Here is a 17615-nt window from a genome sequence, read left to right as displayed (position 1 = left end):
GTAGCTGGGATTACAGGTGCCCATCACCACGCCCGGCTAATTTTTTTTTGTATTTTTGGTAGAGACGGGGCTTCACCATGTTGGCCAGGCTGGTCTCGAACTCCTGACCTCAAGTGACCCACTCACCTCGGCCTCTCAAACTGCTGGGATTACAGGCATGAGCCACCGCGCCCCAGCCTTTTCCTTGAGCTACGGTTTGGGTAGTTTCTGTTGTCAGATATCATTTCTTCTGCAGTGCCTAATAGCTGTGAAGCCCATCCAGTTAACTTCGTTTCTAACATAACAGTTTCCCCTTATTTCTTCTCATGGTACTTGGGTTTTCTTTTACATCCTCGTGAGCAAACTGATAATGGTTTTAGGGTCTACGATTCTTCTCATACCATCTTCCCCATCATTTTGGGGTCTGTTTCTATTGACTAATTTTGTTTCCGGGTTTTGGCCTCATTTTCCTGCCTCGACATTTTTCACAAGTTTTTCTTGGTTGTTGGATATTGTCAGGTGTACACTTTTGAATGTCTGGATTTTGTTGTCTTTCTCTGAGGAGTTGGGTTGGGCTTGGCAGGCAGTTAAGGTGCAGATCATCCTTCCGAGGCTTTTTATGCTTTGAAGTGGTGGGTCTAGAATAGCCTTTCCGCCTCCTGCCACCGGCGCCCTTCCCAAGGCCTCTGCTGCACACCCATGTGTCCCGCAAGGCCCGCGAGACCCCTGCACTCCAGCTGCTGCAAGATGGCGCCTTCTCGGCCCTGTGAGCTCCGCTCGTTGCTCCCTGGAAGTTGCTCTTCTCTTGACCTTGAGGACTCCTGCCCTGCACCTGTGCACTGCCTGGTGCTCAGCCAGAGACTCGAGATTCCCCTTGGGTTCCTAGAGCTCATTCTGTTGGAATAGCCCCCTCCTCTCTAGTTTCTGGCCCTCAGATTGCAGCCACCTCAGCCTCCTGAGCTCCAGCCACTGCCTTCTCCAGTCAGTGAGGCCACTGGCCCCAGCAGGTGTCTGGCCATTAGTGGGTGGGTGTTTGTAAAGTTTTCATGAATTACTTGAACAATTGTGTGCAATGCAGAAAGTTCTCAGAGCTGACTTAAGGTGAGAGGAGTGTCCTGGCCTCCTCTGTCAGGCAGATCTGCCCTCTGGGTGCTTGAGGATTTTAAGTTCTGGCAGTGCCGGCCAGCAACCCAGAAACCGCATTCTGAGTCCTGCTGTAGGAACAAGATGTTCTGCTGAGTGTCTTCTCTGTGCTGGAATGCTTTGGGGGACAAGGGACATCATAAGACAGACCTACTCTCACGGAATTTCTGTTTAATAGGAAAAGATACAAAGTGTTATCAGATGAGCAAGACTGCAGATCCTAGCATAACAAAGCGACTAAGGGAAGATGGTGTCCTGGAGTTGGCATGTTTGGGGAAGAATTTGCATCGGGTGGTTCTTTGGCAAAGATGGTCAGGAGGCGACACAGGACTGAGATCTGAACCAGGAGACTGAGGCAGCCGGTAGGAAAGTGCAAGGGGGAGCACTCCAGGCAGAGGCAATGGTGAGTGCAGAGGTCCTCAGGCAGGAAGGCACGGGGCGCGCTCCGGGAGCAGCACGGGCCAGAGGGTGGGAGTGCAGCTGCTACAGTCGGGATTCCACGTAGACGTGCGACAGCTGGTCAGTACTCCTTGGTGTCAGGGACCCAGGCTTCCTCCATCCTGTGTTGCCGTGATGAGCTTCTCATCCTCGTGGTCTAGTGTGGCTGCACCGGCTCTGGCCCTCATACCTCCCGGCAGGAAGCCTGTCTAGGTGAAGAAGAGCAAATCCCCACCTTTCAAGGACCCTCACTGCAAGTTGTCCCTGTGACTCTGTTTGTGTCCCATTGATCACCACGCTCCCCTGCACAGGATGCTAGGACATGTTGTCTTTATTCTGCACACAGTTGAAATTTCTTACTGAGAGGAAGAGGAAAGTAGCTGTTGAACAAAAACTAGCAACCTCAGCCAGTCAGTGACTGAGGGGCAGGGTAGGAAGAGATGAAGACAGACGGGCAGCCCGAGGCCGGCTGGCAGAGCATCGCGTGACCAGAGCGGACCCTGGAGTACCGTCAGTGCAGGAGGACGTGCATACGAGAGATTAGAGCAGAGCGACTTGACCTTCAGGAGGCCCTCCACCGAGGGAAGAGCAGAGTCCCTGGGCCAAAGCGAGGTGGGGAGGGTAATGTGGACCTCGCCCTCACTGTATTGGGGAGGAAGCTAGTGCTGGGGAAGGAGGCTGGGGCGCTGCAGTCTGCCTGACGTTCTGGTAGCTTAGGGCTCATGTGGCAGTGTAGAGAGGGACTCGAGTGTCCCTGAGGTTCTGGCGGAACCTGGGTGCTGCCACTCGTGACAGGAGGGCTGGAAGAGGCAGCGGGTAGAGTCCACGGCCCCATTTTGGAAGTAGTGAGGGTGAGAGGCCACTTGGGCTGCAGCTGAGGGGTGGAGCAGGCTGAGAGCTCAGAGGAGAAGCCACAGCTGGAGACCTCAGTGTAAGTTTCAACAGCAGAGAGCTGAGTTTGTAGAGATGGGAGCTGTGAGCTGGGCACGGTGGCTCATGCCTTGTAATCCTAGCACTTTGGGAGGCCGAGGTGAGCGGATCACCTGAGGTCAGGAGTTCGAGACCAGCCTGGTCAACATGGTGAAACCCTGTCTCTACTAAAAATACAAAAATTAGCCAGGCATGGTGGCGCATGCCTGTAATCCCAGCTACTTGGGAAGCTGAGGCAGGAGAATCACTTGAGCCAGGAGCCGAGATGGTGTCACTGCACTCCAGCCTGGGTGACAGAACGAGACTGTCTCAAAAAAAAAAAAAAAAAAAAAAGACAGAAAGAAAGAAAAGAAATGGGAGCTGTGATTGGGTGGGTTCTGCAGGGACACCCGGACACCCTATGGCCCAGGTCACATGGAGGTGTGTTCAGTAGTGTTTGCTTCCCTTCTGCCTGAATGCCTGGAGCCGGGACATGCATCTGCCATGTCTCTCCTGACCACGTTGGTATAAGTGTCAGCTGGTCTCCTGGCTTTCCGGCTGCTTGATGCCACAGGACTTCTGCTAATCCCAAATTCCCTGTTGGCTTTGCCCTGTTTCCCAGACCGTGTCCCTGCAGGCCCCTTAGGCACCTCTCAGATGTGCATTTCACCTTCAGCAGGCGGTTCCTCCTCTCTCCACAATGCTGGGAACAGGACTGTCTCTTGCACGCCTTTGGTCATTCATCGGTCAAAACTGGTCCCACAAATTCAGCACTGGCCGGAAGAGAGGCCCCAAGGGAGCGGCCACGCTGTTGGGAACACACAGCTCTGGGAGGCACGTGGTGGTGCACACTTTTTGGCTGAGAGCACTGGTGGTGTTGCTTGTTTGCTGTGACACCAGCTGTCACCATGGAGGAGAGATGAGGGCTGAGGGCACTCATAGCATGGGACCACATGAACGGTGCCCTGTAGTGGAGCCTTTCATATGTGCACTTTCTCAAAATACTCGAGACAAGCAGCATTCTTTGTAAAACAGTCCAGTTACAAATGTTGCTATTTACTGTGAGTCCACGCTGCTGGTTCACACAGAGGATTGAGACTTGGAATTCTGGCTGTGGGCTTTGCCTCCCCAGTACTGGGAGCTGCTGTGGAGCCAGAGCCGCACCGTCCAGGTTTAGGGAAGAGCTGATGTGGGCCCGGGAGGCATGCGTGCTCAGGCGGCCCTAGGGCAGTCGTGAGGGTGTGGGGAGATGGCTTGTTTGTGTTCTGTTTTGTAAGAAGAATGACCTTCCCATGCCACCATGGAAGCTGCTGAAGAGTGCACTCCACCCAGCTGAGGGAGAGGACAACCGAGAGGAAGGGGTCCCGGGAGAGAGGGGGCCAGCACGGGAGGCGGCAAGGGAGAGGGAGGCGGCGAGGGAGAGAGAGGCGGGCTTGCCTCCACACCCGCCAGGAGTGACCAACGTGGGTCTCACAAAGACTTCTGAATGGTGCGGGGTCAGTGACCCAAGAATGTTCCCAAAAGACAGGGATTGTGGGATGATTTAGTCACAGACCACCCCACTCCATAAAAGGAAAACAGCAGCCTGGGCGACATAGTGAGACCCCAATTCTACAAAAAAATTTTCAGAAAAATTTAGCCGGGCATGGTGCTGGGCACCTGTAGTCCCAGCTACTTGGGAGGCTGAGGCAGAAGATTGCTTGAACCCACGAGTTCAAGGCTGCAGTGAGCTGTGATCACGCCACTGCACTCCAGCCTGGGTGACAGAGCAAGACCTTGTTTCCTGTAAGAAAGAAAAGAAACAAACCGAAAACGGAGGTGGAGAGAGGGTGGGAGCACGTTTGGCTCAGCTGTGTGCAAGCTGCGCGCCTCTCCAGTGCTGGGGTGAACATGGAGGCCTGGTGAATGCACAGGTGGGGGCAGTGGGGAGGTGTGGGGGCAGATTCTTAACTCTTGTAACAAACAGAGTTTTTGAAGAATGCGGAGGTAGCAATGTGGGTGTGTGATTTAGAAATGTGTGAAGGTAGACATCACGAGAAGCTGCCAGCAAGTTGGAAGCAGAGCTGGGTGTGGTGGGAGACTTGTTTGTCTTATACAATTTTAATCTTCATTTTTAAAAACTGTGCATGAATCACTTTGATGGAGGTGATTTTTAAAAGAATAGGAGAGGCTGGGGCAGTGGCTCACGCCTGTAATCCCAGCACTTTGAGAGGCCGAGGCGGGCAATCACTTGAGGTCAGGAGTTCAAGACCAGCCTGGCCAACATGGCAAAACCCTGTCTCTACTAACAATACAAAAATTAGCCGGGCGTGGCCGGGCGCGGTGGCTCAAGCTTGTAATCCCAGCACTTTGGGAGGCCGAGGCGGGTGAATCATGAGATCAGCAGATCGAGACCACGGTGAAACCCCGTCTCTACTAAAAATACAAAAAATTAGCTGGGCGTGGTGGTGGGCGCCTGTAGTCCCAGCTACTCGGAGAGGCTGAGGTAGGAGAATGGCGTGAACCCGGGAGGCGGAGCTTGCAGTGAGTCGAGATTGCACCACTGCACTCCAGCCTGGGTGACAGAGCGAGACTCCGTCTCAAAACAAAAAAAAACAAAAATTAGCCGGGCGTGGTAGTGGGCACCTATAATTCCAGCTACTCAGGAGGCTGAGGCACAAGAATCACTTGAACCCAGGAGGCGGAGGTTGCGGTGAGCCGAGATCACGCCACTGCATTCCAGCCTGGATGACAGAGAGAGACTCTATCTCCAAAAAAAAAAAGAGCAGGAGAGAGGAAATGTAAGTGCAAGCAGGCTTTTTGAGGAGATCTGGCTTTAAAGAGGGGCAAGGACATGGGACAGGAGCTTGGGTGCAGGGGCAGGAGGGCGGGCGTGGACTTGTTAAGATGGAGGGCCCAGCAGCAGCTGTGGTGTTGCCAGAGAGAGGGGCTGTCTGTGGGGGCAGCAGCCTGGACCCTCGCCTGGCCTCCTGGAAGCACCTGTGGAGAAGAGGTCTCAGCTCCAGGCCCCACCCTTCCCTCTTGGTGCTGGGGTAAGGGGCTCTGAGGGACAGTCTCTTTCCCCATGGCTTCCCAGACATACCAAGGTGTTCCAAGGGGGTCCTGGTGCCTGAGGCTTTGGAGGCCCCAGAGCACATGTGCTGACACTGAAGCGCACACTGGGATTTTCAAGGAGCCAGTAGAGTGGAGCAGGAGCCATGGAGCCAGTGTTGGGAGGGGGCAGTGGCGGGACTGGACCTTTGGGGGTGCCTGTGTTGGGCCTTAGCTCGGTAACTGGTGACCCCTTTGCCCTCTGAGCCTGCTTTTCATCCCGTTGTGAATATCAGATGACATCATACACATGGAAATGCTTGTCAACTAAAACAGCACAAACACAGTGTAATGAATTATTAGTATCCCAGTAATGTCATGGTTCGAGAAAATGAGGGAATGTGGTCTCTGTTGGGTGTGCCTGGGAACCTAAACCCCCGCGGTGTCGTTCCTGTGGGCAAGTGTCTAGCGCGTGCAGGTGCCGTCTGACAAGTCAACTTCACTCTGTGAAAGTCATGCTCGGCCCTGATGGGATCTACAGCCAGGGTGGGGCGGCGCAGTGAAGAGGGCTCTTCTCTTTCTCCCCCGCATCCATCCGTCAGACCGAAGCCTTTGCCTGGGCCGGCATCCCCGTGTAGGCGTGAATGCCTCTCATGTGGCTGCCTGCAGCAGGGTGGCCCTTTGTGTACTCGTCTGAGTCAGTGCTACCTACACTCAAGTTGGGACAGTGGAGATACTCGGAGAATTGCCCATTCGGTGAAGATCCCCCAACAGTGGGTCTCCCCCGATCACTTTACCTGACCGCACACTTCCTTTCTTGGACTTAGGTGACTCCCCGGACGGCTCAACACCAAAGCTTTCGCGGGCACAGCGGCCGCAGTCGTGCACGTCAGTTGGCAGGTGAGTGACGTCAGTCCGCTTCCTCTCTTTATTGCTGTAGAATGACTCATGCATCCGCTAACCTCAAGCATTTGGTAACCCTGCAGCCTGGCCTGCGCATCTGGCTTCAAAGCCAGTCTCTTGGGTGCAGGCTGAGCTCCTGATGTGTACCAGCCCCTTTTAGATCTACTGCAGACTTAAGACATATGAGACTTCCGCGATGCAGTACGGCAGTTCCCAGCCCTGGACTGGTGTGGTTGCCATGCCAGGCTGCACAGCAGAAGTCCCTCCGACGCTCTTAGGACTGCCTGCGCCCAGCCTGCCCCAGGGGTTCTGAGTTGGTTCATCTAGGCTGAAGCCCAGCGGCTGGATTTCCTAAAGCTCCTGGGTGACTGCGACTTGTACCGCAGTTGAAGAGCACTGGCGTGGCACCTTGATTCTGACTTGGCTTTTTTTTTTTTTTTTGAGACGGAGTCTTGCTCTGTCGCCCAGGCTGGAGTGCAGTGGCGTGATCTTGGCTCACTGCAAGCTCTGCCTCCCGGGTTCACGCCATTCTCCTGCCTCAGCCTCCCAAGTAGCTGGGACTACAGGCGCCCGCCACCACACCCGGCTAATTATTTTTGTAATTTTTTTAGTAGAGACAGGGTTTCACCATGTTAGCCAGGATGGTCTCGATCTCCTGACCTCATGATCCGCCCACCTCTGCCTCCCAAAGTGCTGGGATTGCAGGTGTGAGTCACCGTGCCCGGCCTGACTTGGCTTTGAATCCCAGCTCCACCACTTCCTGGTCTTTGATCCAGTATAAGTTCCTGAATGTTGCTGACCTTTTTCCTCACGTCAGGTAGGGATGGCCCGAGCTCAGCATAGCAGGTACCGTAGACAGTAAGAAAATGTGCAGATGCACACACACATGCTGCCAAGGCCCAAGCAGGAGTTGCTCAGCTAGCAGCCCCACCCCCACCGTCCCCTGAGCCCCAGTGCAGCTCTGCGCATGCTGGCACAGCACAGGGAGCTCGCGCTGGTGCCCTTTAGCCTGTGTGCACCTCAGCGTCTCCTGTGTGGAGCTGGGGTGTGGGCAGCAGGAAGGACACTCAGACCCCCTGGACCAGCGTGGGGTCCTGGTGCTGGCGTGTGACCAGGCGGGCACTGCTCTGGACCTCGCTGAGGTGGAGTGGGCAGAGTAAGCCTGGGCTAGGACACCAGAGAGGGCGCTGCTGGCTCTGCCACAGACCAGCCTGGGGCCACTTGCAAGTCTTTTGATGACTCTGGGCTTTAGTTTCCTCCTCTGTGAGCTTGGGACACGCTTCGCGAGGTCGAACCAGCCAGTCCCTCACGTGCTGTGCATGGTGCCGTGCTGAGCTGCCGTCCCTCCCACGCATGGTGGTGAAGAGCAAAGACCAGAGCCAGGCAGCCACTGGCCACCTCACTTGCCTCCCTGTGCCTCAGTTTCCTCACCTCACCAAGGGTTACTTTGAGAATTACATTTATTGGAATTTTTCTTTTCTTTTTTTTTGTTTTTTTGTTTTTGTTTTTGAGACAGACTCTCACTCTGTTGCCCAGGCTGGAGTGCAGTGGCGCAATCTCAGCTCACGGCAAGCTCTGCCTCCCGGGTTCACACCATTCTCTTGCCTCAGCCTCCTGAGTAGCTGGGACTACAGGCGCCCGCCACCACGCCCGGCTAATTTTTTGTATTTTTGGTAGAGACGGGGTTTCACCATGTTAGTCAGGATGGTCTCGATCTCCTGGCCTCGTGATCCACCAGCCTCGGTCTCCCAGAGTGCTGGGATTACAGGCGTGAGCCACCGCGCCTGGCTGGAATTTTTATTTTCACTGGAATTTGTGGTGGGGCTGCCAGAACTTAGCAATAAAGGGAGGAGGGTGGGGAATCCTAGAACTTCGCAGAGAGTGCTGGGGTTGACAGCAGTTGCTCTCTGGAGTGATTCTGTTTCTCTCTTGATTTCAGCCTCTTTGCTTTTTTTCCATTTAAATAGGCTAGAGTCAGTCTGTTTTCAGGCTCCTTTTGAAGAACATAACAATTGCCCAGAATAGAGCAACAGACAGGTCTCCCTGGCCTCCCGCGGGGCCATGGTGGTGGGATGTCCTTGACTCATTTTATTTTAAAATAAGGTCTTTGTCCTTTTTGGGCTACTATAACAAACGTTCTATCGACTGCGTAGCTTGAACAACAAACATTTGTTTCTCACAATTCTGGAGGCTAGAAATCCAAGATCAAGGCACCTGCAGATTTGGTGTCTGGTGAGGGCCTGTTTCCTGATTCACAGCTGCCGCCTTCTCTGTCCTCACTGGGTTAGGGGTGAACAAGTTTCTTTTATGTTGATTTATTTATTTATTTATTTTGAGACGGAGTCTCGCTCTGTCACCTAGGCTGGAGTGCAGTGGCGTGATCTCGGCTCACTGCAACCTCCACCTCCTATGTTTAAGTGATTCTCCTGCCTCAGCCTCACGAGTAGCTGGGACCACAGGCACATGCCACCACACCCGGCTAATTTTTTGTATTTTTAGCAGAGATGGGGTTTCACCATGTTAGCCAGGATGGTCTCGATCTCCTGACCTCGTGATCCACCCGCCTCGGCCTCCCAAAGTGCTGGGATTACAGGCATAAGCCACCCGCCCGGCCTATGTTTGTTTATTTTTTTGAGAAGGGGTCTTGCTCTGTTGCCCAGGCTGGAGTGCAGTAGTGCAATCATGGCTCACTGTAGCCTCTACCTCCTGGGTTCAAGTGATCTTCACACTCCAGCCTCCTGAGTAGCTGGGACCACAGGTATGCACCAGTGTGCCCTCTTGTATAAGGGCACAGATCCCATTCCTGAGGGCTCTGGCTCCATGACCTGATCTCCTCCTAAAGGCCCCACCTTCTAATGCCATCACCTTGGGGGCTAGGATTTCAGCACATGAATCTGGGGACACAGACATTCAGTCCACAGCAAATGCCAGTTGACTCAGCCTCTTCTTCATCAACAGCAACACAAGAAAGCAACAGTTAGGCAAGACCCGTGAGTAGCCCGAACCACAGGTATTGCCAGGGACATGAGGGGTGTGAGGACCAAGTGCCCAGCTCCCTCTTCACTCATTTGTGTTCACATTTGATTCAGGCGACCTTAAGCCTGGGAATGAGTGGGCGTGCTGCGAGACCTGCTCCCCCATTCGCTGGCCCACCAGACAGGCTGCGGCTCTGACTTCCTTATGGCAATATCTATGACACCACTGAAAGATGATTTGCTCAGTCTTTTCTGAACTTTGTGTGAAGTGACATTTAATGGTAGCATCCGTAAAGTGCAATCATATTTGATCAATTTTCTTTTGAGTTGCCTGTGAGGAAGGGCAGTGAAGCCATTCCCACTGGGAGCCGGAAGCCCACGCCAGGATGGGTGGGTAGCAGCTCGGAGCGTTGCCTGCCTTGGGGCCCGTCCCAGGAGAGCAGAGCTCACACAGGCTCGGCTGGCTTGGCTCTTCTAGGCTGAAACCAAAGCACTCAGCACTGCATTAGCACAGGCTGAATGATTAGATTTTACTTTTTTTATGTCATCTCAGCTTACGACATTGATGTGTTTGCCAGGGTCACTGTCCACAGCACCCCGGTTAGACGCTCATCTGGGCCAGCACCACAAAGCCTGTTGAGCGCACGGCGTGCGTCAGCCTTGCCCACACCCGCCAGCCGGCGCTTCTCTGGCCTTCCACCGACGACCCCCAAAACGATGCCCAGGGCCGTGGCCTCTCCCCTGTGTGTGCCAGCTCGGAGACTTTCCTCTGAGCCCCGCAAGAACTCTGCAATGAGGTAAGAGATGAAGGTGGTAATAAATTGGTCTCAAATTCCTAGGCTTGGTGTCCCAGACATTGACATACCTTCTTCTTGCCTTGCTCCAGGTTTTAGTGAAGTAAATAATATTTGGAAAGTTTGTTTGGTTTTTTTTTTTCATTGCAAAGAGAAAATGCAATAGACATGAGCATAGAGGAAAATTAAAGGTATTACAAGGAAATACTGCCTGTAATTCTCTGATAATCAATTTGAAAACCTAATGGTTTTCTAAAATTTGCAAGTTATTGGCCAGGTGTGGTGGCTCACGCCTGTAATCCCAGCCCTTTGGGAGGCCGAGGCAGGCAGATTGCCTGAGCTCAGGAGTTTGAGATCAACCTGGGTAACATGGCAAAATCCCATCTCTTCAAAACATATAAAAATAAGCTAGGTGTGGTGGCGTGCACTGTAGTCCCAGCTATTTAGGGGGCTGAGGTGGGAAGATCACTTGAGCCCAGGAGGTTGAGGCTGCAGTGAGCTGAGATTGCCCTGTTGTACTCCAGCCTGGGGGACAAAGTGAGATCCTGTCTGTAAAAAAATAAATAAATAAATAAAATTTATCTAAATTGACCCAAGGACACATGAAGTAAGCCATAGCTGGAGCTCAGAAATGATTAAAGATTGAAAATGGCGCCTGATTCCAATGAAGTCACACCTCAGTTGTGTATAACTTTGAAACAGATCATGCTAGTGTGTAAAGTTAACTATCTCGACCGGGCACGGTGGCTCACGCCTTTAATCCCAGCACTTTGGGAGGCCGAGGGGGGCAGATCACGAGGTCGGGAGATCGAGACCATCCTGGCTAATACAGTGAAACCCTGCTAAAAATACAAAAAATTAGCCAGGCGTGGTGACAGGCACCTGTAGTCCCAGCTACTCGGGAGGCTGAGGCAGGAGAATGGCGTGAACCTGGGAGGCAGAGCTTGCAGTGAGCCGAGATGGCGCCACTGCACTCCAGCCTGGGTGACAGAGCGAGACTCAGTCTCAAACAAAAAAAAAAAAAAAAAGAAAGAAAAAAAGCCCTGTGTCTGTTAAAAATATACTTATAGGCCGGGTACGGTGGCTCACGCCTGTAATCCCAGCACTTTGGGAGGCCGAGGCAGGCAGATCACGAGGTCAGGAGTTCGAGACCAACTTGGCCAACATGGTGAGACCCTGTCTGTACTAAAAATACAAAAATTAGCCTGGCATGGTGGCATGCGCCTGTAATCCCAGCTACTCGGGAGGCTGAGGCAGGAGGCTCGCTTGATCCTGGGAGGCAGAGGTTGGGGTGAGCCAAGATCGCACCACTGCACTCCAGCCTGTGCAACAGAGACCCTGTCTCAAAAACACACACACACAAAAAAACAAAACGAAACAAAAAACCATATATAATATCTGTGTATTTGTACACAAATTACATATTTTTATATATCTTACATGTTTCTGTGTATGTACATCTACCAACAGTAGGTGTTGACCCTGTGTGTATCTATGTAGTTCTATGGTAATGCAGAAGACTCTGGAAGAAAAAATGCTGGCATGTGTGTGTGTTACAGAGGGAGAGGGAAAGGCATGGAATGCCAAAGAGCAAATGAGAAACAAGGCCTCACTGAAAACACCAGATCTGATATATAAATAGGAATATGTGTTTAACTATCTTGTATGTTTGGAAGTGTAAATGTAGAAACAAAATTCTGCTTGTTTTTGGAATTTTTTTATGAAACCTCTGAAGTATTAAAAAGAAGGTACTCTGGGTTAGTTGATGGACCTGCGGCTTTGCCAGGTTTCCGGAAGGAATTCAGTTTTGCGTGGCAGGTACTCCAGGACCTGTGGGCAGCAGGCAAGCCCAGCAGCACCCGTGCGGGGTCCTGTGGGAGACGCCACTGGAGAGCTGGCGTGGGCAGCCTGCACCCGGGGCCTCAGCCCTGATCAGGGCACTGGGCAGCAGGGGAGGGGGCATCTGGGGCAGGAGGAGCCAGCTGCATACCCACCTAGGCCTAGGAGGAGCCCCCAACTAGCTGTGTGCGAGGAGGAGCTGGCAGTGGCTCGAGGAGGGGTCCCTGTGTGTGGTCTGGGCTCCCTTCAGGAGGTGACGGGCGTGCGCATTACCTCATGTTTAGTAACTGGAAAGAAAGGGGCTAACATCAGCCCCTGGTGATGCTGGACAGGTAAGATTTGTGAGCTGAGAGGAACTGGAGAGATCACTGAGCCCCTTCCATACATAGGAAACTCGGGGTCTGGAGGGTGAAGGCCCTAGAGCTGGGATGCACTCCACCCAGGACACTGTTCCTCCAGAGTGACCTGCTTCCCAGATCAGCCAAGTGAAAGAGCATTTTAGAGAAATTTCCTCATAAGTTTTTTTTCCTTCCCACAGAACTGAACCAACAAGGGAGAGCAACAGAAAGACAGATTCCAGGCTGGTAGATGTGTCCCCTGATGGGGGTTCTCCTCCTTCCCGTGTGCCTCAGGCACTTAACTTTTCTCCAGAGGAAAGCGATTCTACTTTCTCCAAAAGTACCACCACAGAAGTAGCTCGGGAGGAAGCCAAGCCGGGTGGAGATGCAGCCCCTAGTGAGGTGGGCAGAATGGGCGCAGCTGGGTTCTGTTAGCTGAGATTCCTGGAGGCTGCTCGGGAAGCCCCTGGAACCCAGGGCTGTGGCTGGCGGAGTTCCCTGCCATGCTTCATCCTGGGGCCAGTGCCTCTGTGCCAAGCAACCCAAAGGGAGGCAGTCAGGACTTCCAGGCCCCCAGGGGAGAAAAAGGTGACACCTTTGCCCTGCATTTGACTAAGGCGAGGGTCAGGGATCAAAGCTGAGGAAGCAGGAAGCAGGGTGGCAGGAGCTGGTGGCTGCTGGTGAGCGGGTATGGACAGGGAGGTGGGCGACAGTCAGAGAGGCATGGCCCACCCCATACAGAGCCTCCTTCCACCAAGGCCCCGCCTGATTCCTTGGCTTTCCAAACCGCCAGCCCACCTGGAACATGAGCAAAGCTCACATTCTCCCAAGATGGTTGCCAGAAAGATGCTGGACTCTGCTCTTAACCTTGGTTTTGTACCCAGGCTCTTCTTGTAGATATCAAACTGGACCCACTCGTGGTCACTCCAGATGCTGCAAGCCAGCCCCTCATCGACCTCCCTCTCATCGACTTCTGCAATACCCCAGAAGCAAACGTGGCTGTGGGATCTGAAAGCAGGCCTCTGATCGACCTCATGATAAACACTCCAGACATGAATAAAAATGTGGCCAAACCTTCACCGGTGGTGGGTCAGGTGAGAAGTGGCAGGTGGTTCATGTTGACTCAGCCCTGGGTGTCCTCAGTTCTGGGTTTGTTCGTTCTCCCAGGGCCATCATGGGACCCTTGAGAGTGGCTGTTGGGTCTTCTCGGCTACACACTTCAGGGCAGGATGCACCTTTGGCAGCCTGAGCTTCTCAAAGATCAGCTGCCTCTGAGGTGCCCTGCCAGGACCCTGCCAGCTCTTGTTGGGCAGGGACCGCCTCTCTCCCGCCCATAGACCCCAGGGCCAGATGTGGGACAGAGGAATGCGCATGGTGGGGGCCTGGGTTTCTCTGTGTGTGTCCTGTCTCCTGTCTCCTTCCAGCTTCTTAGACGTGGTGGCCCAGAGTGCTTTTCAGTGCACCCGAGCCAGGATGACTGAGCTGTTGTGATGACCCACGCAGCCAGTCCTCTGTGCAGGGAGGGGAAGGGAGGCCCTAGCCGGCTCCACGCTCACCTCCTGCACTCTGCTGTCTTCCAGCTCATAGACCTGAGCTCCCCTCTGATCCAGCTGAGCCCTGAGGCTGACAAGGAGAACGTGGATTCCCCACTCCTCAAGTTCTAAGCAGAACCAAATCCTTCCTTGAAAGAACAGCCCTAAAGTGGTTTTCAACCCTCAGAAACAAGCTTTAGGCTGGTCGCAGTGGCTTACACTTGTAACCCTAGAACTTGGGAGGCCGAGGTGGGTGGATTACTTGAGCCCAGGAGTTCGAGACCAGCCTGGGTAATATAATGAGACCCCTGTCTCTACAAAATATACAAAAATTAGCCGGGTGTGGTAGTGCATGCCTGTAGTCCCAGCTACTTGGGAGGCTGAAGTGGGAGGATCGCCTGAGCTCAAGGAGATGGAGGCTGCAGTGAGCTGTGATTGTGCCACTGCACTCCAGCAATGTGAGAACCTATCTTGGAAAAAAAAAAAAAGAAACATGTTTTAGTAGAAGTTTTATTTGAAAAAGAAAAATAAGCATAAAGATATTCCCAGTGCTGGAGAGGGTGGGCTGAGGGACTGGGGCCAGCACTGACTACCCAAGGCCTCTGCTTCCTGCTGCTGCCCTCCTCGTTGCCATTCTCTGGGCTGGAATGTGAAGCCTCAGTCACTCTAAATGAAGAATTTTCTTTTGAATGTTTTGTATGTAAAATAGCAAGTGGCTATTTTTAAAGTTAAGTTTGTATAAAAAGTTAAATATTCTAGATTTACATTAAATTGTAAAATAAATGGACTTATTGAAGCATATCTTGATTTTTAAGCTTATCTTGATTTTCAAACATGCATGGCTATTTTTCTGACTCTAATCAGTAAGGCTACTATCTAGACTCGAATGCTTTCATACAAGTGATTTTCAAAAATTAGTCATAAAAATTGGTGTCAGTGCAGGCCCAGGCCCGTCCCCAGATAACTAGTTTCTAGTCTGGGGCCAGCCTTGGAAACGGCATTGTTACTAGGCACACAGGTGATGCTGACTCGATGGCCTGAGACGCACCCCTTGAGAAGAGGCTGCTCTGGGGAGACGAGGGTATGAGTGGGAAGAGGATGGGCGAGGAGGCCGGGCTTACCTGGACACTAAGGTGACGGACGGTGTCTGCTGGGCAGGCCTCGGGGAGGACCCCTCAGCTTTGCTCTCAGCAGGGGCCCGACAAGTTCAGTGGGCATTGGCAGGAACTGAGTGTCCCTGGAAAGCCCATTCCCTTTATTTAAAAAACGAACTGGCCAGGAAGCCGCTACTTTGCGTCCATTTCTCCTTCTGAGGAAACTTCTCACCAGCTTGGTTGAGCGGCTTCACGGAAGACAGCAGCGAGCCAGCGGCCGGACTCTGTATTTCGGACCCCACTCCAGTGCTCCCTGGATCATACCAAGATCTGCCTCTGTCCACAAAGATGAGGGAAAATGATGACTGGGCTGTGCTCTGTACTTCCTGCGGTTACTGCGTGATTCTAAAGCTGCCACTCGGAACAGCGAGTCCTCTGGCGTCGAGAGCAGGCAGGGGTAGGGTGGACAGGCGATGCCGTGGAAAGACGTCTCGGTGGAAACTGCCGTGGTGGAAAGGTGGCGCGCTTCTCACGGCTGAGTTGCTGTGCCTGCAGACAGAAGCTCCCCACAGGCAGGGCTGCTTGGACGCGTGAGTCATGAAGCCAGAGAAGCCCCGCTCCACGAGCAGTGACTCCCCAGGCAAGACTTTCAGCCAGTCCTGCGCTGGCCAGAGTCGCCGGCGGGCCCATGGGAATCACGGCGGCTCCACGTCTCCGGGACAGCAGGGACTCCCAGGGGCCCGGTAATGACACCGGAGGGTCCTCAGGGAATCTCTGGTCTGGCCCTCATTTCCCAGGGGTAGAAAAGGAAATCTGAAATTGGATTAAACCATGCAGCAAATATTTATTGAGGCTCTGCTATGGGTCAGGCTGTTTTCTGCTGGGGTACAGTGGGGTGCAGCGCTCAGGTGCCCCTTCCCTCTTAGGGCTTCCCACCGGGTAGAGGAGGGAGATGTTCAGCTCCCAGCTCATCGGTAACCAAGCTGTGCCTCGGTTGTCTCCATTCAGGCCCTGGGGGTGAGCCCAGCCTTTGGCCAGTGGCCCTAATCCTGCGGCTGGGGCTCCTCCCCCCATGCCCTTCCCCTCCCCGCTGCGGCCTCGGTGCAGCCAGGCTATCCTTGGTACCCAGGCCGGACAGAGTGATCTGACTTTAACTCTACAGACAGACGGGAAGAGCGCCCTAGGAGCAGGAGCTGGACAGAGCAGAGCTGCTCCTGTCCTGAGGCTCCAGGCCCATTCCTTTCTGTCTGGGTCTCTCCCCTGGGCTCTTCCTGCCGAAGCCGCCCAGTCTGAGCTCCCCCACTCCCTCTCCTGGTGCACAAGCCCTTGGTTCACCCCTCAAAGGGCTCCAGGTGGGAAGATGCAGTTAGTCGGAGACTGAAAGGCTCCGTGGCCCCAGGAGGGCCAGCCCCTTTCTCCATAGGATGGCACCGAACACCTCAGCTGCTGCTGGAGAGCCACCCTCCCAGGTCCAAGAGGTCCAACTTCATGGGATTTTTACCACATTTCATGAATTTTGTGGAGCAAATGTCTTCCCATTTTACATCTCTGAAATCCACGTCTCTGACATTGCTGTTGGCAGGCAGCACCTGGGATGTCGTCATCCTGGCCATAGCTAGCCTGTAGTGGACCTGGGTGATATACAGGGGCCTCCTGGAGCTACAGAGTAACTAAAGTACCATATAGTTAACCAAAAAGTAGCAGAAAATATGTGAGCATGGATCTCAGCCATTTTGTGGGTTGGTTGCAACGGGGACTTAACCTGCCATAACCTTAGATCAGCCTGCCACACCCAAGGAGGGCCTGCCCCCAGACCCAGACTGAAGTTTAGACACAGCCGAAACGTGTACCTCTAAATCTGCACAAGCTCAGGTGCCCAGATACTGGATTTCCTTATCTCTTCTGGGAAATGCAAGATGAAATTGCCCTCCTGTTGGATATTTTCCTGATCCTTTATTCTGAAAAAGTGGTCATCCTTTTCTCCACAGGCCCTGTGACCTCTTCCTCCTGTCTTGCAGCTCCTCCTGGCACCAGTGCCCAGGGCTCTCCCGTTGGTAGTTCCTGCTTTTCTTCTTGGAAATTCCTCATGGGCCTTGAGATCTTTACCCTAAAACAGTTCTATTGGATTTCACCCTGGCAATGTAAATTGATAGCTTGTCTTCACAGATGCCAGACAAAGGACAGAACTCACTATCAGCCCTCTGCTCAGCTGAGACAAATGCATGTCTGATTGCTTCCTCTGCCCTATTTATGTAAAAATGCAGATTCACTGAGCCAGACTAAGGCATAAGTGACTGTTTCTCTACCTGCCTCTCACATGGAAATTGTGTATTCAGTGAAAGGCTGATCAAAGACCCAAAAGAATGCAACAGTTTATTTCTTATCTACCTATGACCTGGGAGCTGCCCACCGCCCCCAGTTGTTCCACCTTTCCAGACAGAACCAGTATACATCTTACATGTATTAATCGATGTCTTGTGTCTCCCTAATATGTATCAAAGCAAGCTGTGCCTCGATCACCTTGGGCACATATCCTGAGGACATCATCCTGAGGCTGTGTCACAGGCACGTCCTTAACCTTGGCAAAATAAACTTTCTAAATTGAGACCTGTCTCAGGTACTCTGGGTTCATACCACAAGG

At 53.0% G+C, this 17615-nt stretch overlaps 1 protein-coding gene across 1 annotated transcript in view; it reads left to right on the top strand.

Annotated features, from left to right (window-relative positions):
* The window catches only part of GTSE1 (G2 and S-phase expressed 1), a 37049-nt gene extending 22368 nt beyond the window's left edge, over positions 1 to 14681 (top strand). The window contains exons 8-12 of the mRNA XM_030815357.1: positions 6327 to 6399; positions 9956 to 10174; positions 12549 to 12750; positions 13233 to 13442; positions 13929 to 14681. Coding sequence (XP_030671217.1) covers positions 6327 to 6399; positions 9956 to 10174; positions 12549 to 12750; positions 13233 to 13442; positions 13929 to 14012 — 788 coding nt within the window. The 3' untranslated portion in view covers positions 14013 to 14681. The remainder of the gene's footprint in view (positions 1 to 6326; positions 6400 to 9955; positions 10175 to 12548; positions 12751 to 13232; positions 13443 to 13928) is intronic.
* Positions 14682 to 17615: the final 2934 nt, after the last annotated feature.

Source organism: Nomascus leucogenys, chromosome 7b, assembly GCF_006542625.1.
Source record: "Nomascus leucogenys isolate Asia chromosome 7b, Asia_NLE_v1, whole genome shotgun sequence".
In the NCBI taxonomy this organism is placed as follows: Eukaryota; Metazoa; Chordata; class Mammalia; order Primates; family Hylobatidae; genus Nomascus; species Nomascus leucogenys.
The sequence above is the reverse complement of the archived record's forward strand: the minus strand, read 5'-3'. Positions and strand labels throughout refer to the sequence as shown.